Source organism: Musca domestica, unplaced genomic scaffold (assembly GCF_030504385.1).
Source record: "Musca domestica strain aabys unplaced genomic scaffold, Musca_domestica.polishedcontigs.V.1.1 10, whole genome shotgun sequence".
In the NCBI taxonomy this organism is placed as follows: Eukaryota; Metazoa; Arthropoda; class Insecta; order Diptera; family Muscidae; genus Musca; species Musca domestica.
In genome coordinates this window covers 1,396,845-1,423,870 of record NW_026712115.1, presented here as the reverse complement: position 1 = coordinate 1,423,870, position 27,026 = coordinate 1,396,845, and the positions used below count along the sequence as shown (strand labels likewise).

Here is a 27,026-nt window from a genome sequence, read left to right as displayed (position 1 = left end):
AACTATTGTACAAGAAAACCAGCATTGAATGGTAACGCATAATATCTAATAACGCAGAAAAAATATTAAACTTTTAATACGCCACTCCACCATTTTGGAGGAACTTTAAAAATTTCCAAAAAAAATCCATCGAAAAAACCGATCAAAAGAAAACCCGCTTATAGGGGCTTTACGAAGTAATTATTCTCATAGCCAGTAGTACCCATTACGAACTTGAAATACGGAATTTGAAACAATTCCGGCAAAAAAATCAGTAATATCGTCAAAACCCCAAATAACGGAAGGTGACGTTATATGTGGGCTAAATGAAGACGTGGGCCTACATAGGACCGTAGGTGGTAGCACCCATTAAAAGCTACAAATACGAAATTTGAAACAATTCCATTGAAAAATGAGGCTAACATTGTGAAAAAATCGAATATCGGGAATCATCAAAATACGTATTTTTTTGTCATGGGCTGTAATGCCCATTACGAACTTTAACACGAAATTTGAAACAATTCCGTTAAAAAATGTGGCTAAAATAATGAAAATACCAAATATAGGGGGTTCCGTTGTATGGGGATATACGATATCGTAGACCAATACAGTCCATCATCGAACTTGGGGATCGTAGTTTTCGAAGCTTCCTACCTTAATTCGTTTTGCCTCTATGTAGCGTAGTTACAAAAGACGGACGGACAGGGCTAAATTAGAATTTTACGCTGATCATGAATATATATACTTTGTTATGTCTATTATTATTATTTCGTTGAGTTACAAACGGAATGACGAACATATTACACCCTCCATACTATGTATGGCGGAGGGTATACAAAATGAGGGAGGGGACTACAGAAAACAAATTATTTATTGATTTGTTACTAGCTGGCCCGGTCCGCGTTGCCGGCCCGTACTTTTGGTCTTTAATGCATATTTTTATACCCTACAACACTAATTTTGATTGGGCCAAAAATTATGTAACACCTCGAAATATTCGTTTCCCACATAGGAAAGTATATATGGATCTTCCTATCTCGCTGAGATGAGTCGATCTAGCTTTGTATGTCCGTCTATCCATGTTAATTTGTAATCAAGCTACAGATCGCAATTATGAACCGATCCTCACGAAATTGAAATTGGAAGTGGGGTTATGGTCAAAATAGAACCCTATTGTTTTTGGTGATCATTGCACGATATTTAGGGGTCGAAATGGACCAATATATATGAGCTACAATTATGAACCAATCGAAGCGAGAATTTACATGGAGTTAGAGATTAGGAACGGGCAGAATTATTAATAATTAGCGAGTAAAATAGACGCTAACTTTTATGTAAGAAAATAGAAAAATGTTCACTAAACCGCGAATATTTTCAATCCCAGCCAAATCACAAATACATTAAAAGATCACTTCTGACCATTACTGTGATGCTAATAGCCAAGAAATCGGATATGTAGCAAAATAGGTACAATATATATGTAAAATAATTGAATTGAATTTATTCTGCTTATAAATCAAGAACCGCTGGGCCGATTTTCACAATTCCCATCAATTCGGAATGGTCTCTTGCCAGAAAACGATAAATTATAAGAAAATAGCGGAAAAATATACCAATAAAAAAATGAATATCTTTTCTCGAATTTTGTCGAATTTTTGTCATATTTTTTATCGCTTGTGATTTTTTTCAATTTGACTTACAATTTTGAATTGTAAATTTTCTAAATTTTTACACCATCCAACACTACATTTTGAGGGTATTATATGCATATCGCAATTATCGTCCGATCCTCACGAAATTTTACATGGGGGTAGGGTTAGGGTCAGAATTAAAGCCTATTGTTCTTAAGATGTACATTTAGAGGTGCAAATGGACTAAAAAAATTATTTTTTCTATTTTTGTAGTCGCTTCATAGGCCACAATTGAAAACTAATCCACACGGAATTTCGCATCAGAAGAGAGTTAAGGACAGGGAAGAAGTCTAGCATTTCGATGACCATTGGATAATATATAGCTGTAAAATGGACCACAACTTTCGTGTGAAATTGCTTTGAATACTTACAAAGCTACGGAGTGCGTAAATATTGGCCAAATTCTCCGGGCCAAGAAATTAAGGGTAACCTCTGGGCGGGGCTCTTTGGCATTATTTCAAAAACGAAATCTTCCTAAATGGATTTGGATATAAGGGGACTTCGAACATATTGTAGTGTTGTAGGGTATCACATGGTCGACCCCCGCACGAATATAGCCTTTGCTTACTTGCCTTTTTTTAAATTCGAGAAATTTCTAAACTAATATCGATAATTAGTTTTCTTTGGTTCGGAGTAGTATTATTAATGACCGTCTATCTATAAGAACCGTATAGGTCCATACATTTTTTAAGGATCGATTTTTAAACCCAACAACACTGTGTTGGGGGTATTATAAGTTTGATTGTTCCAAAAATTATATAACACCTCAAAGTATTGATCTAAGACATAGGAAACTATATATGTATCTTACTATATCGTCGAGCTAAGTCGATCTAGCTATGAATGTCCTTTCGTCCTGTTTTGGGGGTATTATAATTTTAATTGGCCCAAAAATAATATAACAACTGGAAATATTGGTCTAAGACATAGAAAACTATATATGTATTTTTCTATCTCGTAGAGTTAAGTCGAACAAGCTATGTATGTCCATCCGGCCGTCTGTCCATGTTAATTTGTAATCACGCTGCAGGTCAATATTATTGCCAATCCTCTCGATATTGAGCACGAAGGTGGGGTTAGTGACAGTTGTTTTCGGAGATTATCGCAAAATACATGCTCTACATGCTCTACGAGGCCACAAATATAGACCAATCGAATCAAATCGGAATTTTGCTCGGGTTAGAGTTTAGACGCTTTCCAATTTGTACGGTCATCGGACAATATTTAGCAGATAAAATAGATCATAACTTAAAACGGTTAAATAGACCATAACTTATTAAAAATATACGTAAATTTCCAAAAAAAACCGCGAATATTTTTAATCCCAACGAAATCGCAGTAACATTAAAAGGTCACAACTAACCATTACAGTGATGCTGATAGCGAAGATATCGGATATATAAAATCTACAGGGTGAGATGAAAAAATTGCAACCAACTTCAGACAGCTGTCATTTCTAAGCCACTCGTCCGACAGCTGTTAAAATTATTCCAGTAACAGCTCATTATATTGTTTACAAGCGAACAAAATCATTTTGGTAAGAATTTTCCAGAAAAAAAGTTATTCGTGATGGAATTCAAGCGTGATAGTGTTTCTTTATATTTGGCTGGAATACCACAAGTGGCTATTGTTCGAGCACTCCAGCATTTAAATGTGAATAAATCTTTTGCGTCTCGTAACATCGCTCGTTACCGGTTACCGTGATACTGGTAGCGTAGCCCGACGTCAATGAAGTGGACAGAAGAAAACAGCAACATCAGAAAAATGGCTCGTGAGCTGAACATATCGCAATATTCCATTCCGCAAATATTGAAAAATGAGCTCGGGATAAAGCCATTAAAATTGCAAAAAGTGCAAGAACTTACACCTCAACAGAACGAAAATAGACTTAAAAGAGCTAAAGAGTTGCTTGTCTTGCCCGAAAGTGTTTGGTTTTCTCCAATTAGAAAACATTTGTTGTCCAGCAGTTGTAAACAAACAAAATGATCGTGTTTACTAGCCAAAGAGGTCAGCTGAAAATGTGCACCTTCGGTTGGCCACCAGAACTCAAGCACCGGCCATTGTGATGGTGTGGGCTGCCATAACAGCCGATGGTCGCTCTCCGCTCCTATTAATCGACCGTGGCATCAGAATAAATGCCGAATGTTATCGCGAAAATATTCTGGAGGGTGTATTAAAGCCTTGGGCATGCAAACATTTTGGCCTCTGACCTTGGACATTCTCTTGAACAGGACTCTGCACGCGCCACCCATGGTTACAAAATGAGGTTTCTCGCTTCATTTCCAGCGCACAATAGCCACCAAAATCTCCGGATAGCAATCCGTTGGACTATTGTGTCTGGAGTGGTTCGGAAAGCAAAGTTGGCACTAAAAAATATCAAAGTTTCGTTCACCTCAAGCAAGTGCTTCGCCGGGAATGGGCCAAAGTACCACAAAGCAGCATTCGGGCAGAGTGTGACGGTTTCATATGCCGTTTGAAGGCTATAATTCGCGCCAAAGGTGACCAATTCGAACAAATCTAAAATTATTTTAAAATTTGATGCTGTTTCCGACATTTTTTGCTTTCATTTAATAAAATTTAAGAAAAAAATGTAAAATTTATGGCGTTTGACTTTGTTGCAGTTTTTTCATCTCACCCTGTATGATATTCAAAGTAGGTAGAATATTTGGAAAAGGCTCTATTTTTGAATACTTTGAGGGTCAGAGTCATATATGTCAACTGAAAAGACTTGTACTTTTATATATTTTGACATGCCTTAAATATTAGATTTTGTAAGACAATTGATTTCCCAATGATTTAAGTTTTCACATGACGAAGGTTACAAAGTCTGGCCGTTTTCATTAACCCATAGCTGGCCAATAATCTATTTCATACGTTTAAAGCATTCTGAGATATTTCAAACTAACTTAAGAAATCAGAATGTTTGAAATTGAACATCGACCACTATCTTACTTGTTCCTAAAGGCTTCATAAGACCTCGTGTCCCCTCTCATTGATATTTCAGGTTTGTCTCGAGATAAATAGTGATAGATAGGGCATATATTAGCCCCTGGCAGACAAGTAATGTATTATTTTTATACCCTCCACCATAGTATGGAGGGTATATTAAGTTTGTCACTCCGTTTGTAACACCTCGACATATACATTTTAGACCCCACAAAGTATATATGTTCTTGATTAGCATACAATTCTATGACTTTGGAAATTACTCTAGCTTCCGAACGAATTATGTCAGCAGAACTTTTGGTACTGAAAATGGACCATGTAGGTATAGCCCCCATATAACGGTATCTCCCGATATTCGATACTTTGTTTATTTTAGCGACATTATTCACCGGAATTCTTTCCAGTTTGGTATTTGATGTTCATAGTGGGTGCTACAGCCTATGAGATTGTCTGTGGGGGTCCACGTCTTCGTATAGCCCCCATATAACGGTAACTCCCGATATATGGCATTTTGATGATTTTAGCGGCATTATTTACCGGAATTGTTTCAAATTTGGTATTTAAAGTTCGTAATGGATACTACAGCCTAAGACAGAAAATTGTCTATGCAGGTCCATGTCTTCGTATAGCCCCCATATAACGGTACCTTCCGATATTCAGTATTTTCATGATTTTAGCTACATAATTCACCGTTTTTTGTTAAGATTCGCATTTGAATATTGTAATGGCTTATGAAAAAGTTACCTTTGCAGGTCCATGTCGCCGTATAGGCACTAACATAACAGCTACATTCGGTATTTTTAAGATTTTAAAAGAATTTTTAACGGTTTTTATTGTTTTTGAGAATTGCTAAATTCGTTGCAAATTGCCGAAAAGCCGAACTTACAGCTTTTTTACTTGTTTAATAACCATTAATTATGTATGGTAAAGTGGATGTAATTTCAGTTAATTTATGAATTGCAAATTGTTTACAATTTCTTTTTGTCGAAGCCATGGATTTTTTGCATAGTTTTCAAACTTTCGTGGTTTAACCTATAGGAGAAAGAGGGTGTGTTGTTATTATCAGAATGCGCATCTAATTTCAATAAATTTATCTTTAACATTGTCTTTTGCAAAAAAAAAGCAAACAACGAATACGACAAATATTTTTGGCAGTTAATGTTGGTTAAAGGAGTGGTAAAGAACAAAGGACATAGAGAGAAAACATATAAAAAATAATCAACATCTCACACCCACTGCGAGCAGGGCTGGTCACAAAGCTTTAAGGAGCCTCGGTGTGTGTTTGATTTGTTTCCTTGTTATAGTTGTTAATTCAAGGGGCCCTCAGATACGCAAAATGAAAATTCCAATACGCCAAACTTTTTTCTCCTCCATTTTGTATCATCGTTATTAAGATATTTTATAGCGCCATGGTTAAATTTAATAGAAATCAAAGTTTAGTCTGTTTGTGGATTTGGCTAAAAACGGTTGTCGTCATTGCGTTGAGAATCAAGGAAAATTAGAGCGGAAAATAAAAGGAAAACCTTGTCAACAATGAATCGCAAATTACGTTTTTGGAATGCCCGGGTTTTGAGTTATTTTGTGGCCTCCCTGAGCGGTGTAGCTTTTTTGGTGGCTGGCATATTAATTTTATTAAATCGTTGGCAAAACAAAAAAGGAGGTTGGTGATGTTTTTCTAATTTCCTGAAAAATGTGATACCCTAATTTAATTCTGTATGTTTTTTTTTTCTCCAGAGATGACCGACAGATCTATGCTGCAGGCAATATTTGCTATACACATATTTAGTGCTGTGGCATTTTGTTTATCCTTGGTTTTCCTGAAGGGACTATACCAGGTGAGTGCTTTGTTTTTATGAGCACAAAAATCGAATGCTTCTTCTCACATATTATTAGAATATATTATGTTTCATCTTTCAACCCTGCATAGGAAGATGAAGCATTCGATTTTTGTTTATCCTAAGTTCACCTGGGTGGAAAATGAAAATTCCCAATTTTCCTTAATTGTATTTTTTTTTTCAGAATCGTATTGCTCTGATGAGACCCTATGTGTATCTACTCTCGGCTTGCCTATTGTTTGCTTTCATAACCATTATTTGCATTTACACGGCCGATTTGGTGAAGGAGCCAGCATATTTCAATGCCATATTATTTAACTTCTATTACTGCTTGGGATTAGGTATGTAATAAATAACTAAATAGAACAGCTTATATTTAAAACGTGTCCATTCATGCCACCAAAGTTCGAATAAAATAATAAGGTTTGTGTAATTTGCGTCATTTAACATGGTATTTCAACTAATATTTTTATACCTTCCATCATAGCATGGTGGGCATGTTAAGTTTGTAACACTTCGAGTTATACATTTTCGAACCCCACAAAGTATTCCTAATCAGCATAAAATTCTATTTCGATTTACCGATGTCCATCCATCAGTCTGCCAGTCTGTGGACATCAATCTAGCTCCCTAATAAAATGAAGTTGTTTGATAAAATCGTAGACAGATGTGTTTCGTTTGCAGGACTTTTGGTATAAGCCCCACGTTTTGCTATAAGCCCCATATAACAGCACGGACAAATTTAAGTTTTTGTTTTGGGTATTTCTATCGGAATTTAAAATTGAATTTGTTGTAAATTGGGAATATGTGCTTCCAGTATGTAGTAACACCCTTGCAGAGAACTATACAAATAGGTATAAGTTTTGGTATTGACATCATATAACACCAGATATTCGGTATTTTGAAGATTTTTTTAATAGTTTCACCGGAATTGTGGTATTTGCAATTCCTTTGACAGAAAATTTCCCATAAATAGAGACGTCTGCAGTCACGTCAAGTTCGAAGACAAGCCATATCGTCCAACATTTTCGATATTTTCACGATTTTAGCAACACTTTCTAAGTGAATAGTTTAAAATTCGGTATTTTCTAATGGGTTCTACCTCATGTGGGACACTATTGTCCATAACTAACTTTTTTAACAGAATTATCTTAAACTTGGTGGTTTTTGGTTCACTATAGCCTCCATATGACAAGTATTTAGTATTTTTATACCCTCTACCATACACAGTATGGAGGGTATATTAAGTTCGTCATTCCGTTTGTAACTCATCGAAATAATCATTTTAGACCCAACAAAGTATATATATTCTTGATTAGAGTAACATTCTAAGACGATTTAGCCCTGTCCGTCCGTCTGTCACGCTACAGTCTAAACGAATTAAGATAGGAAGCTAAAATTATCGGTCCAAGATATCGTATAGCCCCCATATAACGATACCCTAAATATTCGGTATTTTGATGATTTTACCCACATTTTTCAACGGAATTGTCTGAAAATGTGGGTACTTTATCCCTTGGAAAAGAATTATCTATATAGGTTCACGATATCGTGTATTCCCCATATAACGGTACCCACCGATATTCGGTATTTTGATTATTTTAGCCACATTTTTTAACGGAATTGTCTGAAATTTTACACAAGGAGTTCTATGTGAGTACTTTACTCCCTTAAGGAGAGTTGTCTATATAGATCCACGATATCGTATATCCCCCAAATAACGGTACCCTCCGATATTCGGTATTTTGATAATTTCAGCCACATTTTTCATTGAATTGTCTGAAATTCCACACAAGGGGTTCTTTGTGAGCACTTTACCCCCTGACAGAGAGTTCTCTATATAGGTTAACGATATCGTATAGCCCCCATATAACGGTACTCCAGATATTCGGTATTTTGATGATTTTAGCTATATTTTCCAATTGTATTGTCTGAAAATCCACAAAAGGAGTTCTTTGTGAGCACTTTAATCCCTGAAAGGGATTTGTCGATATAGGTCCACAATATCGTATATCCCCCATATAACGGTACCCCCGATATTCGGGATTTTCATTATTTTAGCCACATTTCCCAATAGAATTATCTGAAAATCCACACAAGGAGTTTCTTGAGAGTACTTTACCCCCAGACATAGGTTTGTCTACATAGGTCCACATTATCGTATACCCCCCCCCCCCCCCCATAAAGCGGCACCTTCCGATGTTAGGTATTTTTAAGATTTTAACAGAATTTTCAATGGATTTTATTTTTTTGAAAATTTTCTAATTCGTTCCAAATGGTGGAGGGTATTCAAAATTCGGCCCGGTCGAACTTACTAATTTTTTACTTGATTTTATTTTTAAATGTAAGTGTTTCCTATTTAGTATTTGATTTTCTCCAAACTACGTATTTACGTACGTAAATATTCCGTGTAGATCCACGGTTGTCTTTTTTAAATTTTTAGCCAAATTTTCTAACAGAATTGTTTCGTATAGTGATCTCTTCCTGTGTATTTCTATATAGGTCAAAATCTTTCTGTTGCTAATATCTTTTATATGTTCGACATTTTTATGATTTAACGCACATGTTTATGTAAGTTCTGAAATTTGGATGGTACGTTTTTAATTTCAGAAGCGACGCATAAACCTCGAACACAAGAATTTCGTCATTTATAAACGAATTTTTATAACAGTTACTTTCCAAATGTTCAGGGTAAAATTCTAAATCGACGCTATTTTTCGAAAGAATTGAGATAGAAGACTAAAATTTCCCACACATTTGTATTTTGTAGGGAGACTAAATTCGTAAATGGCCATGTCGGTCCACGTTTTCGTACCTTCTTATACTCGGTATTTTAACGATATAGATCGGTATTTTAACGATTTTAATCACATTTTCTAACGGAATTGTTTAAAATTCGGTACTTAGGTTTCGTAATGCGTTCTAAATTCTGTGACAGTTCATTCAACTTCGAACATTTGGTAGTTTTGTAAGTTTAGCAACATTTTTAAAAGTTATTTTTTAATTTGTTATCTGACACTTTGACCAACAGGTACCATCGACCTTACGGCATTTTTAAGACTTTGACTAACCAATTTCACTAGCAAAAATTGAAGTGGACCCAATATTCAATTTTATTTGTAATAGTTTTTTTACCTCAAAATTCAGCGAAACTTAACTTACTTGTTATACCCTCCATAATATATGTAGTAGGGAGGGTATATTAAGTTCGTCATTCCACTTGTACCTCATCGAAATAATAATTTTTAGAAGAATTAGGAAGCTTACATTTTGCACCTGTCAGTCTTTTGTGTGCAGGCAGGTCATGTTCGAAGTTGGGCTATATCGGTCCAATATATCGTATAGCACTCATATAACGGTATCCCCCCCCCCCCCCCCCCCATATTCGGTATTTTGATGATTTTAGCCACATTTTTCAATGGAATTGTCTGAAATTCTACACAATTCTCCACAATATCGTATATACCCCACATAACGATACCTCCCGATATTCGATATTTTGAAGATTTCAGCTACATTTTTCAATGGAATGGTCTCAAAATTCGCACATTCTGAGAACTTTTTCCCCCTTGGAAGAGAATTGTCTACATAGGTCCACGATATCGTGTACCTCCCACATAACGGTATTTTGATGTTTTTAGCGGCATTTTTGACCGGATTTTTTTCAAATTTCGTATTTGAAGCTTGTAATGAGTACAACAATCAATGACCGATAATTGTCTATGTAGGTCGACGTTATCATTTAGCCCTTTATTCGGTATTTTGATGATTTTAGCGACATTTTTGACCGGAATTGTTTCAAATTTCGTATTAAAAGTTTGAAGCTCGTAATGAGTACTACTATGACGAAAAACTGTGTATGAACATTCACTTCTTCGTATAGCTCCTATTTATCGGTTTTCATTTAAGTGCTATTTTTGGATTTTTTATTTGACGTAGAAAAATGTGGCTAAAATAATCAAAATACCGAATATTGGGAGGTGCCGTTATATGTGGGATATACGAAAACTTGGACCTATACATGCAATGTTCCGCCACTATAGCAAAAACCCAATAAGAAATTCAAATATCAAATTTTATGCGAATCCGTGGATAATGGACAAAAATCATCAAAATACCGAATATCGGGATGTACCGTTATATGGGACCTAGAAAACGTGGAAATATACATGCAATGTTCCTTCACCGGAGCTAGAACCCATTATGATCTACAAATACCAATTTTTCGATAAATCCGTGGAAAAATGTGGCAAAAATCATGAAAATACCCTATATCGGGAGGTACCGTTATATGGGGCTATACGATAATATGGATCTATACATACAATGTTCCGCCACCGGAGCTAGAGCCCATTATGATCTACAAATACCAATTTTTATACAAATCCGTGGAAAAAATGAATACAATGTTGCGTCACCAGAATGATAAAAATTTCCAGCCCTTTAAATCCCTACGAAAAATATCAGATATTATGGACTCTTCTGAAATAATAAAATCCAGAAAATTTTAAATTAATTTATTATAATAACTCTAAATTATTGTTTTAATTTCTTTTACATATTCTAGGCCTTCTCATCTTATTTCTATTGCCAATATTTTTGGTTTACCGGCAAATGTCGAAATCAATCGAAATAATCGAGAAGTTGGATGAAGCCACTGTTGCAGAAATCAAGCCAACTATAACAACACTATATTAATGGGAGGTGACAACAAGCTATAGCTATATTGGAAAATACCGAACATTACTGTTTAAAAACCATTCATCAATTATAATAATATATTTAAATTATTTCAGATATATAATCAATAAAGCAATAACAATGTTTTTATGAAAAAAATGAATTTTATGTGGCCAATTTTTCGAAAACAAGGGTAATTTTTATGTTGGAAACAGAAGAAAGTTGCTCATCAAAATGCTCACTGTCTCATCAAAAATGTATTGAATTCAATTTTTCTATTACCTAAAAACCTTGTCAACAATGAATCGCAAATTACGTTTTTGGAATGCCCGGGTTTTGAGTTATTTTGTGGCCTCCCTGAGCGGTGTAGCTTTTTTGGTGGCTGGCATATTAATTTTATTAAATCGTTGGCAAAACAAAAAAGGAGGTTGGTGATGTTTTTCTAATTTCCTGAAAAATGTGATACCCTAATTTAATTCTGTATGTTTTTTTTTTCTCCAGAGATGACCGACAGATCTATGCTGCAGGCAATATTTGCTATACACATATTTAGTGCTGTGGCATTTTGTTTATCCTTGGTTTTCCTGAAGGGACTATACCAGGTGAGTGCTTTGTTTTTATGAGCACAAAAATCGAATGCTTCTTCTCACATATTATTAGAATATATTATGTTTCATCTTTCAACCCTGCATAGGAAGATGAAGCATTCGATTTTTGTTTATCCTAAGTTCACCTGGGTGGAAAATGAAAATTCCCAATTTTCCTTAATTGTATTTTTTTTTCAGAATCGTATTGCTCTGATGAGACCCTATGTGTATCTACTCTCGGCTTGCCTATTGTTTGCTTTCATAACCATTATTTGCATTTACACGGCCGATTTGGTGAAGGAGCCAGCATATTTCAATGCCATATTATTTAACTTCTATTACTGCTTGGGATTAGGTATGTAATAAATAACTAAATAGAACAGCTTATATTTAAAACGTGTCCATTCATGCCACCAAAGTTCGAATAAAATAATAAGGTTTGTGTAATTTGCGTCATTTAACATGGTATTTCAACTAATATTTTTATACCTTCCATCATAGCATGGTGGGCATGTTAAGTTTGTAACACTTCGAGTTATACATTTTCGAACCCCACAAAGTATTCCTAATCAGCATAAAATTCTATTTCGATTTACCGATGTCCATCCATCAGTCTGCCAGTCTGTGGACATCAATCTAGCTCCCTAATAAAATGAAGTTGTTTGATAAAATCGTAGACAGATGTGTTTCGTTTGCAGGACTTTTGGTATAAGCCCCACGTTTTGCTATAAGCCCCATATAACAGCACGGACAAATTTAAGTTTTTGTTTTGGGTATTTCTATCGGAATTTAAAATTGAATTTGTTGTAAATTGGGAATATGTGCTTCCAGTATGTAGTAACACCCTTGCAGAGAACTATACAAATAGGTATAAGTTTTGGTATTGACATCATATAACACCAGATATTCGGTATTTTGAAGATTTTTTTAATAGTTTCACCGGAATTGTGGTATTTGCAATTCCTTTGACAGAAAATTTCCCATAAATAGAGACGTCTGCAGTCACGTCAAGTTCGAAGACAAGCCATATCGTCCAACATTTTCGATATTTTCACGATTTTAGCAACACTTTCTAAGTGAATAGTTTAAAATTCGGTATTTTCTAATGGGTTCTACCTCATGTGGGACACTATTGTCCATAACTAACTTTTTTAACAGAATTATCTTAAACTTGGTGGTTTTTGGTTCACTATAGCCTCCATATGACAAGTATTTAGTATTTTTATACCCTCTACCATACACAGTATGGAGGGTATATTAAGTTCGTCATTCCGTTTGTAACTCATCGAAATAATCATTTTAGACCCAACAAAGTATATATATTCTTGATTAGAGTAACATTCTAAGACGATTTAGCCCTGTCCGTCCGTCTGTCACGCTACAGTCTAAACGAATTAAGATAGGAAGCTAAAATTATCGGTCCAAGATATCGTATAGCCCCCATATAACGATACCCTAAATATTCGGTATTTTGATGATTTTACCCACATTTTTCAACGGAATTGTCTGAAAATGTGGGTACTTTATCCCTTGGAAAAGAATTATCTATATAGGTTCACGATATCGTGTATTCCCCATATAACGGTACCCACCGATATTCGGTATTTTGATTATTTTAGCCACATTTTTTAACGGAATTGTCTGAAATTTTACACAAGGAGTTCTATGTGAGTACTTTACTCCCTTAAGGAGAGTTGTCTATATAGATCCACGATATCGTATATCCCCCATATAACGGTACCCTCCGATATTCGGTATTTTGATAATTTCAGCCACATTTTTCATTGAATTGTCTGAAATTCCACACAAGGGGTTCTTTGTGAGCACTTTACCCCCTGACAGAGAGTTCTCTATATAGGTTAACGATATCGTATAGCCCCCATATAACGGTACTCCAGATATTCGGTATTTTGATGATTTTAGCTATATTTTCCAATTGTATTGTCTGAAAATCCACAAAAGGAGTTCTTTGTGAGCACTTTAATCCCTGAAAGGGATTTGTCGATATAGGTCCACAATATCGTATATCCCCCATATAACGGTACCCCCGATATTCGGGATTTTCATTATTTTAGCCACATTTCCCAATAGAATTATCTGAAAATCCACACAAGGAGTTTCTTGAGAGTACTTTACCCCCAGACATAGGTTTGTCTACATAGGTCCACATTATCGTATACCCCCCCCCCATAAAGCGGCACCTTCCGATGTTAGGTATTTTTAAGATTTTAACAGAATTTTCAATGGTTTTTATTTTTTTGAAAATTTTCTAATTCGTTCCAAATGGTGGAGGGTATTCAAAATTCGGCCCGGTCGAACTTACTAATTTTTTACTTGATTTTATTTTTAAATGTAAGTGTTTCCTATTTAGTATTTGATTTTCTCCAAACTACGTATTTACGTACGTAAATATTCCGTGTAGATCCACGGTTGTCTTTTTTAAATTTTTAGCCAAATTTTCTAACAGAATTGTTTCGTATAGTGATCTCTTCCTGTGTATTTCTATATAGGTCAAAATCTTTCTGTTGCTAATATCTTTTATATGTTCGACATTTTTATGATTTAACGCACATGTTTATGTAAGTTCTGAAATTTGGATGGTACGTTTTTAATTTCAGAAGCGACGCATAAACCTCGAACACAAGAATTTCGTCATTTATAAACGAATTTTTATAACAGTTACTTTCCAAATGTTCAGGGTAAAATTCTAAATCGACGCTATTTTTCGAAAGAATTGAGATAGAAGACTAAAATTTCCCACACATTTGTATTTTGTAGGGAGACTAAATTCGTAAATGGCCATGTCGGTCCACGTTTTCGTACCTTCTTATACTCGGTATTTTAACGATATAGATCGGTATTTTAACGATTTTAATCACATTTTCTAACGGAATTGTTTAAAATTCGGTACTTAGGTTTCGTAATGCGTTCTAAATTCTGTGACAGTTCATTCAACTTCGAACATTTGGTAGTTTTGTAAGTTTAGCAACATTTTTAAAAGTTATTTTTTAATTTGTTATCTGACACTTTGACCAACAGGTACCATCGACCTTACGGCATTTTTAAGACTTTGACTAACCAATTTCACTAGCAAAAATTGAAGTGGACCCAATATTCAATTTTATTTGTAATAGTTTTTTTACCTCAAAATTCAGCGAAACTTAACTTACTTGTTATACCCTCCATAATATATGTAGTAGGGAGGGTATATTAAGTTCGTCATTCCACTTGTACCTCATCGAAATAATAATTTTTAGAAGAATTAGGAAGCTTACATTTTGCACCTGTCAGTCTTTTGTGTGCAGGCAGGTCATGTTCGAAGTTGGGCTATATCGGTCCAATATATCGTATAGCACTCATATAACGGTATCCCCCCCCCCATATTCGGTATTTTGATGATTTTAGCCACATTTTTCAATGGAATTGTCTGAAATTCTACACAATTCTCCACAATATCGTATATACCCCACATAACGATACCTCCCGATATTCGATATTTTGAAGATTTCAGCTACATTTTTCAATGGAATGGTCTCAAAATTCGCACATTCTGAGAACTTTTTCCCCCTTGGAAGAGAATTGTCTACATAGGTCCACGATATCGTGTACCTCCCACATAACGGTATTTTGATGTTTTTAGCGGCATTTTTGACCGGATTTTTTTCAAATTTCGTATTTGAAGCTTGTAATGAGTACAACAATCAATGACCGATAATTGTCTATGTAGGTCGACGTTATCATTTAGCCCTTTATTCGGTATTTTGATGATTTTAGCGACATTTTTGACCGGAATTGTTTCAAATTTCGTATTAAAAGTTTGAAGCTCGTAATGAGTACTACTATGACGAAAAACTGTGTATGAACATTCACTTCTTCGTATAGCTCCTATTTATCGGTTTTCATTTAAGTGCTATTTTTGGATTTTTTATTTGACGTAGAAAAATGTGGCTAAAATAATCAAAATACCGAATATTGGGAGGTGCCGTTATATGTGGGATATACGAAAACTTGGACCTATACATGCAATGTTCCGCCACTATAGCAAAAACCCAATAAGAAATTCAAATATCAAATTTTATGCGAATCCGTGGATAATGGACAAAAATCATCAAAATACCGAATATCGGGATGTACCGTTATATGGGACCTAGAAAACGTGGAAATATACATGCAATGTTCCTTCACCGGAGCTAGAACCCATTATGATCTACAAATACCAATTTTTCGATAAATCCGTGGAAAAATGTGGCAAAAATCATGAAAATACCCTATATCGGGAGGTACCGTTATATGGGGCTATACGATAATATGGATCTATACATACAATGTTCCGCCACCGGAGCTAGAGCCCATTATGATCTACAAATACCAATTTTTATACAAATCCGTGGAAAAAAATGAATACAATGTTGCGTCACCAGAATGATAAAAATTTCCAGCCCTTTAAATCCCTACGAAAAATATCAGATATTATGGACTCTTCTGAAATAATAAAATCCAGAAAATTTTAAATTAATTTATTATAATAACTCTAAATTATTGTTTTAATTTCTTTTACATATTCTAGGCCTTCTCATCTTATTTCTATTGCCAATATTTTTGGTTTACCGGCAAATGTCGAAATCAATCGAAATAATCGAGAAGTTGGATGAAGCCACTGTTGCAGAAATCAAGCCAACTATAACAACACTATATTAATGGGAGGTGACAACAAGCTATAGCTATATTGGAAAATACCGAACATTACTGTTTAAAAACCATTCATCAATTATAATAATATATTTAAATTATTTCAGATATATAATCAATAAAGCAATAACAATGTTTTTATGAAAAAAATGAATTTTATGTGGCCAATTTTTCGAAAACAAGGGTAATTTTTATGTTGGAAACAGAAGAAAGTTGCTCATCAAAATGCTCACTGTCTCATCAAAAATGTATTGAATTCAATTTTTCTATTACCTAACTTTTTGGTGTGTACAAATCTGCATTTTTATGAACGCACATTTAACAGGAAATTTACATATTCGAAAAAAAATCTCGTTCTACTTCATTGATGTCTATCGGACACGCGTTCTTTGGATTACCAAACGGCTTATGGCCATTGCACGAGAACTCGTGTGATTCCGCTGTTAATATAATTCCATTGTTGGGTGGGTATTGGAATTTCCATTTCTTGTTCTCAATCATCCACAAATCACAGCCTCGGATTGATGTGCAATGCTGACTAGGCATAGTTGAAATGAAATCCAGTTCCTGTTTTGGCAAAAGTTGGTCCAAATTCAAGTCTCTTGAGGTAGCAACAAAGAATTGCATAAATAAGAGTGAGCAAGTGTCTTGACGACTACTTAGTTTGGGAATAACATTCGGGGAACACACGTTTCTGAAATTTTGAAATGTTGAAAAAAACATTTTTGGTGATATTTTTATTTGCCCACATAGCTTGGGCCCATCAGGAGACTGCTGCAACTTTAGATGATGAAATTGATCCAAATACATATTCCATGGCCGTGGTGGAACATGGAGATTTTACTGGAGTACGACCTCCTAGGGCGATCTTGAAACTGGCAGCGTTGGGTGCCCTAGCTGGAGGGGCTGCTCTAGTTGGAGGTGCAGCTTTGGCAGGTGGTGCTGCTTTGGGTGTTGGAGCTGCAGCTGTGGGCGCCGGAGTAGCAGGAGCCGCTATTGGCTCACTGAGTCGTGGTATTGGTGGTGGAGGCTTCGGTGGCGGCGGTTATGGGGGTTATGGCGGTGGTGGTTACGGAGGCTATGGTGGCTATGGAGGAGGACATGGAGGCTATGGTGGTTATGGCGGTGGTCATGGAGGCTATGGCGGTGGCCATGGAGGCTATGGTGGCAGCTATTCTGGAGTCTATGCAGGATCATATTCTGGTTCATATGGCGGTAACTATGGTGGCTGGGGTGGCAATGGAGGAGGATGGGGAGGCTATTGGAGATAATCATTACTTTTTAATTATTTATTTAATAAATGTTATTGTTGTTTTAAATTAATTAATTGCAACGTGTGCTTAGTTAATTTTTTTTCTAATTAGCAAATGCAAATCAGAGGTGAGCAACAAAAGCTTTCGATAAAGCAAGATTGGATTTGGTTAAGCGAACTAGCAAAAATATTACTTTACAAAAACAACACAAAAAGCATTAAAGTTTTATTTCGGAAAACCTCATTAATATGTCAGTTTAGTTTTTTTATGGAAACCCTTATCACTAAGTCACAATGATTAAAAATTTGTTATATTTAAAAGAATAATTTTGATTTATTAGCTCTTTGCATATTTTCATAAATAATTAAACTTTAATTAAGACTTAGTCCAAATATTAAAAATGTATAATAAAATAATTTGAATACGAAATGTTTTTACACACCTTTAATATGAGTGTGTTAAGTTACAGGTGCGGCCGGCAAAAAAAGCAGAATATCTCCCTGCCATTTCATATTTCAACACAAATTTTAGCATTTTTCGTTGTCCAGCCATTTCTAGCCATATTAAAGTTAGTAAATCAGTTGGCAAATGAAATTACTTGGCGGAGGTTGTTTACAAAATCCAGCTCACTCAAAAGAATATGGAATATTGTTCATTGTTTAATTTGGAAAATCTGAGCATTCTTGTCGCCAGCATCAATGCCTTGGTCTATTTGGTGCTATTGATGTATGACGTGATATTCTTGAATGAAGAATATAAGAAGTCAGCTCACAGCAGTGGTGAGAGTTAATGAGTTAAAGACCAACTACTCATAACAATCAAATTGTTTGGCAATATTTTAGATTTCAGTGGAAAATACGCTGTTCATTCCGAAATTATCCTTCTATTGGTATTCGGTATTGGACTATGTTCATCGGTGTTATACCTCAAAGGTATGCGGCAGGTAAGTTAATAATTTTGTTTTGAATATTACAATACTACTTTTTGTCACTACCATCCTCCACCTAGAAAAGGAGGGTATATAACTTTGTCATTTCATTTGTAACATCCCTAAATATTCGTCGTAGACCCCATAAAGTATATATATTGATGATCAGCATAAAATTCCAAGCCAACTTAACAAAGTCCGTCTGTCAATCTCTCTGTCTGCTGAAATCATGAAACAGCCCACATTATTTGACGTAGAGCTTCAAAAGTTGGCAGAACAAATTGTGTCAGATATGGTTGGTATTGAAAATGAGATATATCGGTCAACACTTCGTTATAGCCCCCATATAGCGGTACCTCCCAATATTCGTTGATTTGATGATTTTGCCAAATTTTTCAACGAATTTGTCTAAAAATTGGTATTTGTCATAATGGGTTCTAGCTTCGGTAGCGAAATATTGTACAACCCCCACATAACGGTACTTCCCGATATTCGATATTTTGATTATTTTAGCGACATTATTCACCGGAATTATTTCAAATTTGGTATTTGAAGTTCTTAATGGATACTACAGTCTATGACAGAAAATTGTTCGTGCAAGTCCACGCCTTCGTATAGCCCCCATATAATGGTACCTCCCTATATTCGGTATTTTGATGATTTTTGCGACAATATTTATCGGAATTGTTTCAAATTTGGTATTTGAAGTTCGTATTGGATACTACAGTCTATGGCAGAAAATTGCTCGTGCAGGTCCACGCCTTCGTATAGCCCACAAATAGCGGTACCTCCCGATATTCGTTATTTTGATGATTTTAGGGACTTTATTAACCGGAATTGTTTCAAATTTGGTATTTGAAGTTCGTATCGCATGCTACAGTCTATGGCAGAAAATTGTCTGTGCAGGACCACGCCTTCGTATAGCCCTCATACAATGGTACCTTCATATATTCGGTATTTTGATGATTTTAGCTACATTATTCACCGTTTTTTTTAAGTTTCGCATTTGAATATTGTAATGGCTTATGACAAAAATTGCCTATGCAGGTCCACGTCGTCGTATAGACTCTATTATAACGGCTATATTCGGTATTTTTAATATTTTAACAGAATTTTTAATGGATTTTATTTTTTTGAAAATTGCCAAATCCGTTCCAAATTATGGAGGGTATACAACTTTTTTACTTCTTTTACTGAAATTAACCGAAATGCGAAGCTTGACATGCATGGCATGTGATTTCAACAAGACGTTCAATGGACTTATTGAAAGGAAATTATGGCCGATTAATTGGTGGTTTAGACAGTGCGATTATTCGACTTTTGGCTGCTTTTGTGGGGATATATCAAAGCTCATATCTATACTGACGAGCCCGCTTCAATTGAGGTATTAAAAACCACCATTGAATCATTTATTCTTGAGATACCAGCCAAAGGTTATGCCAAAATTGGGCTTAGCGGATGGACAATTTAAGGCGCAGCAGCGGTTGACATTTGCATCAAATAATCTTAATAAGGATTAAGCCTGACCATTTCGCAACAACAAAATACTATACTGTCCGAACAAAGAAGCCAACACTGTTCTATAATCTTAAAACATTGAATTATATGGACCGTACAAAAAACCGTATATTGCGACTTAAAAGAATCAATTAAAAATCACCATTTAAGTTATGCTAGCTGTGCTCCCATTTCGAATGTTGGGCAATATTTAATATTGAAAGAATATTTAGCCATATCATGAAGCATTGATGTTATTTTTCGAAAATACATGTCAATATTTACTAACTACAATTTTTATTTACTCATTTCCATTTTTATTAGAAACACCCTGGCTTAATGAAACCCCTCCTCTATATGACAACTATTTGCATCGGCTTTGCAAGCGTTTCATTCCTTTGTTTCTACTGTGCAGCACTTGTGGGGAGTTTGGAGTACCTCAATGTCATCATTATGGGCTTTAGTTATTTTTTGGCCATAGGTAAAACTGAATCAAATTTCGAATAATACAAAATAATCAGGCTTAATTTCATTAATGTTGTTTTTATAAAAAGAAAGTTTTTTTGTAGAGAAAATTGGTAATGTTTAGCAAGGGGTATGGCAGGAAATACCCAGGTTTCGGAAGCCACAAGAATTTTAGATTAACTTAATTCTATGGTTCTTCTTGTATTGAGCTTATGATTTCGCAACTTGGGTAGAAAAAGTTTTCTATCATAGGAGTTAATTTAAAATAGCTCCTGGGGAGAATAACCCCAGACAAAAAGCAAGGAAACTGATCAGAATTGGTGGGTCTTTCCAAAACATAGGTATTCCCTGCCTTACCCCCCGGTAAACATAACCATCTTTGCCCACTAATAAACCAACGTTGTTTTTATAAAAAACAACAATAATGGGATTAAACCAGACTATTTTGCAACAACAAAATAGTACGGTATCCGAACAAGCATGTCAACACAGTTTTACAAAATAATAATATTATATTTATTTCCAGGTATTTTCGTCTTATTTTCCACACCATTATTTCAGATATATCAACGAATGTGTCAACGAGCAATTTATCCATTTAATCGGACCATTCGGCATCCGGAGAAACCAGTAGAACAATTAAACCAATAAAGCTTAAATTTGATGAGTCACATGAGTTTAGCGATAAGTTGCTGACTTTGTAATATGATTTTCCTTGGCAACATGTCGCATATCTAACAAGAAAACAGTATGACATTTATATCGATAAGTACATATGATTGAAAAATTTCAAAGTACATAAAAGTTCTTTGTACAGCTTTTAATAAGAATTCTAAAATTCTAACTTTGCCCAACTTCTCTAGAAAATGTGACTGAAACTTTAATAATAATCATGAAAACACTTTGTAAACAGGTTTGTGATATATCAAAAATTCAATTTTTTCAATAACTACAGGGAAAATCCAGCTGATTATGCATGTAGAGCTAAAAAAGACACGTGTGTCGGCGTGTTGAAACTTAAATTGAAAGTAACCAAAACAGAGCGTGAAGTTCCCCCTCTTCCACACTTTTGGAAAATTCCTCGGAATCCATTCACTGTGTGGACCTGGGCAATATTGGATATAAAAATATGAGGAACAGTTTTGCTGAAAATTTTAATCCTTAAGTGGGGTCATAGTAAGTCAAAATATTTTTTAAAATTGTTTGTCATATAATTCTACTATAAGTCCTAGAAGATCACAAAAGTGTAAATATTGCTTCGACGCCAGGAATTCAACTTCAGGGTGTGTGAAAATTCTGCAACCAACTTCAGCTGTTAAAATCATTCCAGTGGCATCTCACAATATTGTCTACAAGCGTATAAAAGCATTTTGGTAAGAATTTTCCAGAAAGAAAGTTATTCGTGATGGAGTTCAAGCGTGATAGCGTGATTTCTTTATATTTGGCTGGAAAGCCATAAGTGGCTGTCGTTAGAGCACTCCAGCATTTAAATGTGAATAAATCTTTTGTGTTTCGTACCATCGCTCGTTACCGTGATACTGATAGCGTACTCGGACGTCAAGAAAGTGGACGGAAGAAAACAGCAACATCAGCAGAAATGGTTCGAAAATTAAAGAAGCCACTTGATCGAAGCCCGCGTCGCAGTGGAATATCGCAATATTCCATTCGGCAAATATTGAAAAATAAGCTCGGGGTAAAGCCATTGAAATTCCAAAAAGTGCAAGAACTTACACCGCAACCGAAAGAAAATAGACTCAAAAGAGCTAAAGAGTTGCTTCGCTTGGCTGAAAGTGGTGAACTGCCGAATTTAGTTTTCTCCGATGAGAAAACATTCGTTGTCCAGATTGTAAACAAACAAAATGATCGTGTTTACTTGCCAAAGAGCAACATTCGGGCAGCGTGTGACGATTTGACGGCCATAATTCGTGCCAAAGGTGACCAATTCGAACAAATCTAAACTTATTCTAAAATTTGATGCTATTTCCGACATTTTTTGCTTTTATTCAATAAAATTAAAAAAATGTAAAATTTATGGCGTTTGACTTTGTTGCAGGTTTTTTATCTGACCCTGTATGTATTAAAACACACATTTTTTTTGGTCCAATAAGGCATCATTTTAGAAGGATGACGTTGAAGATAAAAAAATATTCTCCATCAAATTTTAATATATCAATGTTGCCAAAAAAAAACTCGGACTTTTTTCGAGTTGACGCATGATAGTAACATAATATTTGGTTTTAGGCGAATAGAGTTATCCTTACAAAGGGGAGTGTTCCAAAAAGTGGAGCGATATGGCCCAAAGATCTATCCTTAATATTGTGAAATATATATAGGGGTTTCTTTGTATATGGTCAAAACTATATAAGAACGTTAGCAACATTTAACCTAAGATCCTAATATTCAAAAACAGGGCCACTTAACATTTTCCATAACTAAAACTGACTATTGTTGGTCAAACTATGAGAAATTCAGCAATAAAATGAGAAAAAGTGATTAATTTTTTTGGGAAACAAACATTGTTTGTTAACAAAAATTCACTCAATTTTTTTTAATGGTATGTATTACGTATACAAACTTCATTTGTTCAGAGACTTGCAATGACAACCCTAAATTGTGTTTTTAATATATATGAATTCCTGGCGTTAAAATAAGATTCAGACCCTTGACATCTAGAGTTTTATGACAAATAATTTTATTGTATATTTTGTACTACTACGATTCCATTCAGTAATATTGTCAAAGACTCTATACACCTAAAATGTAAAGATTTCAAGAAATCTTCATCCAAAATTTTCAAAAAATTTGGGTGTGGACTTGCACTCTCTTCTATTTAACTCTAGTTTCATAACCTCCTAAGATAATGTGTCCGCCAGCTGGCACGATAAGGGAGTATCAGATTTGATCTAAACTTGGTAAATTGTAATATTATTTTAAAGCTAAGTGAACTCGATCGTAGATGGACAATATCAGTCCAATACAATATCTGATCCTCCCCCTCAAAAGGTCAACATTTTTACAGAAAATAATTTTACGTATAGAACAAGAAAAAAAATGCAAATCCCAATATTTGTGTTAGTGCTATGCCAGGTTCCAAAATGGCCAATATTTGTTTAATCAATCATGTACCTCCTCACAGACCATTAACATCTTGAATAATTATAAAATGCGAAATAAGCATCTGATTCTCTCCTATATTTTTACCAACACAAGATCTAGTGTAAAGATGAAAGCATCTAAAATATGATGTTATTTCCGACATTTTTGCTTTCATTCAATAAAATTTAAAAACAAGTAAGCAAAGGCTATAGTCGTGCGGGACCGACCATGTGACCTAACAACACTACAATATGTTCGAAGTGCCTTTATATGCAAATCCATTTTGGAAGGTTTCGTTTTTGAAATAATGGTTTTTGACCTGGAGAATTTGGCCAATATTTACGCGCTCCGTAGTATTGTGAAGTATTCAAATCAATTGCACACGAAAGTTGTGGTCCAGCTAAATATAATCCAATGGTCATCCAAAATGCTAGATTTCTGCTCTGTCATCAACTCTCTTCCGACGCGAAATTCCGTGTCGATTAGTTTTCAATTGTGGCCTATATAACGACTACAAAATTAGAAAAATTTAAATTTTTTAGCCATTTAAACCTCTAAATGCTAAGAACAATAGGCTTCAATTCCGACCCACACCCATGCAAAATTCCGTGAGGATCGGACGATAATTGCGACATACATATAATACCCTCAAAACGTAGTGTTGGGGGGTGTAAAAATTTAGAAATTTTAAAATTCAAAATTGTAAGTCAAATTGAAAAAATCGCATGCGATAAAACAATATGACAAAAATGGAAAAAAATGAAACAAAAGATATTCACTTTTTTATTGGTATATTATCCCGCGATTTTCTTAGATTTTATCCTTTTCTGGCAGGAGACCATTCCGAATTGATGTGAATTGTTAAAATCGGCCCAGCGGTTCTTGATTTATAAATAGAATAAATAAGATCAATTCTTTTACATACGTATTGTACCTATTTTGCTATATATCCAATTTCTTGGCTTTTAGCATCACTGTGATGGTCAGAAGTGATCTTTTTATGTATTTGTGATTTGGCTGGGATTAAAAATATTCGCGGTTTAGTGGAAATTTTTCTATTTTCTAACATAAAAGTTGGGGTCTATTTTACCCGCTAATTATTGTCCGATGGCCGCTCAAATTGGTAGGTTTCTGCCCAGTCCCAAACTCTAACTCCATGGTTTGGTCCATTTCAACCCCTTAATATCGTGCGATCTTCACCAAAATAGGGTTCTATTCTGACCCTAACCCCACCTCCATGTTCAATTTCGTGAGGATCGGTTCATAATTGCGATCTGTAGCTTGATTACAAATTAACATGGACAGACGGACATACATAGCTAGATCGACTCAGCTCGGCGAGCTAGGAAGACCTATATATACTTTCCTATGTGGGAAACCAATGTTTCGAGATGTTACATTATTTTTGGCCCAATCAAACTTATAATACCCCCAACACATAGTGTTGTAGGGTATAAAAAATAAAGTTTTGCAGTTTTTTTTATCTCATCCTGTATATCCAACCATCCCTTCTGGTACCTCCCCCACAACGGGTCAAAATTTTGAATAATAATATCTCTCATAACTTGCGAAAAAAAGGCAGTGATTCTTTCCAAACTTGGTATATTGAAATATTTCTCTAAACCAGAGATCTGATATGGTACCTCACCCACAAAAGGTTAACATTTTGATTAACAGCTGCAGTCATAACATTGGAAATAAATGTAAAATTTTCTTTAAAAGAGGCACATTACAATATTTTTATCAGTCAATCAGCCTTGGTCCATTATATCTGCAACCTCACGCAGACACGAAATGGGCAATATTGGCCTACTGCTTAAGAACCTCCCCCATAAAAGGGTCAACAGTTTGAATAATGATAATCATTGCATGAGGGTATAAATCTTTTGGCAAAACCAACTAATCCTTTTTTATTTGTTTTGTTGCACAATGTAATCAACAGATATGGCTAAAACTAAAAATGTGACATTGTGACCCGTTGCGGGTTTTAAGCGTTTTGAACACATTATCGATCCTAAAGCTGATATTTTGGAATCTCTGCGTTTTCAAATAATTTCTACAAGAAATAAAGGTTCTAAATTTTTTGGACACGTTTTCGAAATTTCAAACATGTATGTGTAATAAAAGTCTTTTATTCGATAAACATATACTCTATCTTCATACGTTTGGAAAATGTATCCCGATTCCCCACTGTGCCTAGGTTAGATATTTCCGGCAAAAGAAAAATAATTACTGTCTGGCATGTAGGTATAAGGAAAGAAATATAACAATAATTCCATTGAAGTAAAAAACAGATATTGATTCCTTTTTTGTAAGAATGCTATGCAGAACTATTTGAACCAGAAGATATACCAGAAGCGCACCACATAGACCGCAAACATTACTATATGGATTTCAAAAATACTAATTTGGTCCATTTTAAGCCACAAGTTTTTTACATAGACATGAGGCTGAGGATTTATAAATTTGTTGGAAAATATAATGCACAAACTTAGGACGAATCCACTTCTAATGACTAAATCCAGATCTTTAGACATGATTGTGGCACGTTTGCCAAAATTCACCGGCTCTTGTCTAACTCATCGATGGCCTTGAACTGTGTTGTTGTCGGTCCATTTCTTTATTGGATCACGCACATTGAAATGCCGAGTCGGTGTGAGTGTTTGTGTGTGCGTCTGCGTTTAGCAACCTCAAATGACTTCATAGTAGCCAAAATGACGACTCTTAAATATTTGGCGATACGAACAACAACAAACATACATATTCAGTCACACAACTTGTTGACTGAACGACAAACACAAAAGATTGTTTCCACCACATTTGCCCAAGCAGCAGAGATTGCGAATTTAAAATTTGTGAATTGCGAATATTGTGTACGAAAGAAAGAGAGAATGACAAAAACAATAGTATTCCATCAAAAAAAAAAAAAAAAAAAAAAAAAAAAACGCGGAAGAGAGATTAGAACAAAACAAAACAAAAAACAACAACTAAACAAGTAAAAAGCTGTAAGTTCGGCCGGCCGAACTTTGAATACCCTCCACCATTTAAAACGAATTTGGAAATTCTGAAAAACCGAATGTGGCTGTTATTTTAGATTCTTTACGACGACATGGACATGCATAGGTAACTTTTGTCATAAGCCATCACAATATTCAAATGCGAGACTTTAAAAAAGGTGAATAATGTAGCTAAATTCATCAAAATACCGAATATCTGGAGGTACCGTTATATGTGGGAAGACGTAGACCAGACAATATTCTGGCTTAGGCTGTAGTATCCATTACGAACTTCAAATATGAAATTGAAACAATTCCGGTGAATAATGTTGCTGAAATTATCAAAATACCGAATATCGGGAGTTACCGTCACATGAGGGCTAT

At 35.0% G+C, this 27,026-nt stretch overlaps 4 protein-coding genes across 4 annotated transcripts; all 4 read left to right on the top strand.

The window, feature by feature from the left end:
- Positions 1 to 6,074: 6,074 nt before the first annotated feature.
- Positions 6,075 to 11,259, top strand: LOC101889506 (uncharacterized). The gene is made up of 4 exons (XM_059124625.1): positions 6,075 to 6,276; positions 6,351 to 6,451; positions 6,636 to 6,792; positions 11,019 to 11,259. Exons 1-4 carry the CDS (start codon positions 6,150 to 6,152, stop codon positions 11,147 to 11,149), a joined length of 516 nt encoding a protein of 171 aa, XP_058980608.1. The 5' UTR covers positions 6,075 to 6,149; the 3' UTR covers positions 11,150 to 11,259.
- Positions 11,260 to 11,431: 172 nt separating this feature from the next.
- LOC131803381 (uncharacterized) lies at positions 11,432 to 16,526 on the top strand. Its single transcript, XM_059124619.1, has 4 exons — positions 11,432 to 11,558; positions 11,633 to 11,733; positions 11,917 to 12,073; positions 16,286 to 16,526. Exons 1-4 carry the CDS (start codon positions 11,432 to 11,434, stop codon positions 16,414 to 16,416), a joined length of 516 nt encoding a protein of 171 aa, XP_058980602.1. The 3' UTR covers positions 16,417 to 16,526.
- A 434-nt stretch (positions 16,527 to 16,960) lies between these two features.
- LOC131804436 (acanthoscurrin-2-like) lies at positions 16,961 to 17,678 on the top strand. The gene is made up of 2 exons (XM_059127295.1): positions 16,961 to 17,042; positions 17,161 to 17,678. Exons 1-2 carry the CDS (start codon positions 16,961 to 16,963, stop codon positions 17,676 to 17,678), a joined length of 600 nt encoding a protein of 199 aa, XP_058983278.1.
- A 469-nt stretch (positions 17,679 to 18,147) lies between these two features.
- LOC105261970 (uncharacterized) lies at positions 18,148 to 21,217 on the top strand. The gene is made up of 4 exons (XM_011295182.3): positions 18,148 to 18,439; positions 18,503 to 18,603; positions 20,410 to 20,566; positions 21,077 to 21,217. Exons 1-4 carry the CDS (start codon positions 18,301 to 18,303, stop codon positions 21,199 to 21,201), a joined length of 522 nt encoding a protein of 173 aa, XP_011293484.1. The 5' UTR covers positions 18,148 to 18,300; the 3' UTR covers positions 21,202 to 21,217.
- Positions 21,218 to 27,026: the final 5,809 nt, after the last annotated feature.

What these genes read in the sequence shown, in the direction of transcription:
- LOC105261970 (XM_011295182.3), top strand. Translation starts at nt 18,301, where the DNA reads ATGGAATATTGTTCATTGTTTAATTTGGAAAATCTGAGCATTCTTGTC. An exon ending in GAAGTCAGCTCACAGCAGTG is followed by an intron (nt 18,440 to 18,502) that starts GTGAGAGTTAAT and finishes GCAATATTTTAG; the next exon opens with ATTTCAGTGGAAAATACGCT. An exon ending in TAGTTATTTTTTGGCCATAG is followed by an intron (nt 20,567 to 21,076) that starts GTAAAACTGAAT and finishes ATTTATTTCCAG; the next exon opens with GTATTTTCGTCTTATTTTCC.
- LOC131803381 (XM_059124619.1), top strand. Translation starts at nt 11,432, where the DNA reads ATGAATCGCAAATTACGTTTTTGGAATGCCCGGGTTTTGAGTTATTTT. An exon ending in TCCTGAAGGGACTATACCAG is followed by an intron (nt 11,734 to 11,916) that starts GTGAGTGCTTTG and finishes TTTTTTTTTCAG; the next exon opens with AATCGTATTGCTCTGATGAG. An exon ending in CTATTACTGCTTGGGATTAG is followed by an intron (nt 12,074 to 16,285) that starts GTATGTAATAAA and finishes TACATATTCTAG; the next exon opens with GCCTTCTCATCTTATTTCTA.
- LOC101889506 (XM_059124625.1), top strand. Translation starts at nt 6,150, where the DNA reads ATGAATCGCAAATTACGTTTTTGGAATGCCCGGGTTTTGAGTTATTTT. An exon ending in TCCTGAAGGGACTATACCAG is followed by an intron (nt 6,452 to 6,635) that starts GTGAGTGCTTTG and finishes TTTTTTTTTCAG; the next exon opens with AATCGTATTGCTCTGATGAG. An exon ending in CTATTACTGCTTGGGATTAG is followed by an intron (nt 6,793 to 11,018) that starts GTATGTAATAAA and finishes TACATATTCTAG; the next exon opens with GCCTTCTCATCTTATTTCTA.
- LOC131804436 (XM_059127295.1), top strand. Translation starts at nt 16,961, where the DNA reads ATGAAATCCAGTTCCTGTTTTGGCAAAAGTTGGTCCAAATTCAAGTCT. An exon ending in AAAGAATTGCATAAATAAGA is followed by an intron (nt 17,043 to 17,160) that starts GTGAGCAAGTGT and finishes TTGCCCACATAG; the next exon opens with CTTGGGCCCATCAGGAGACT.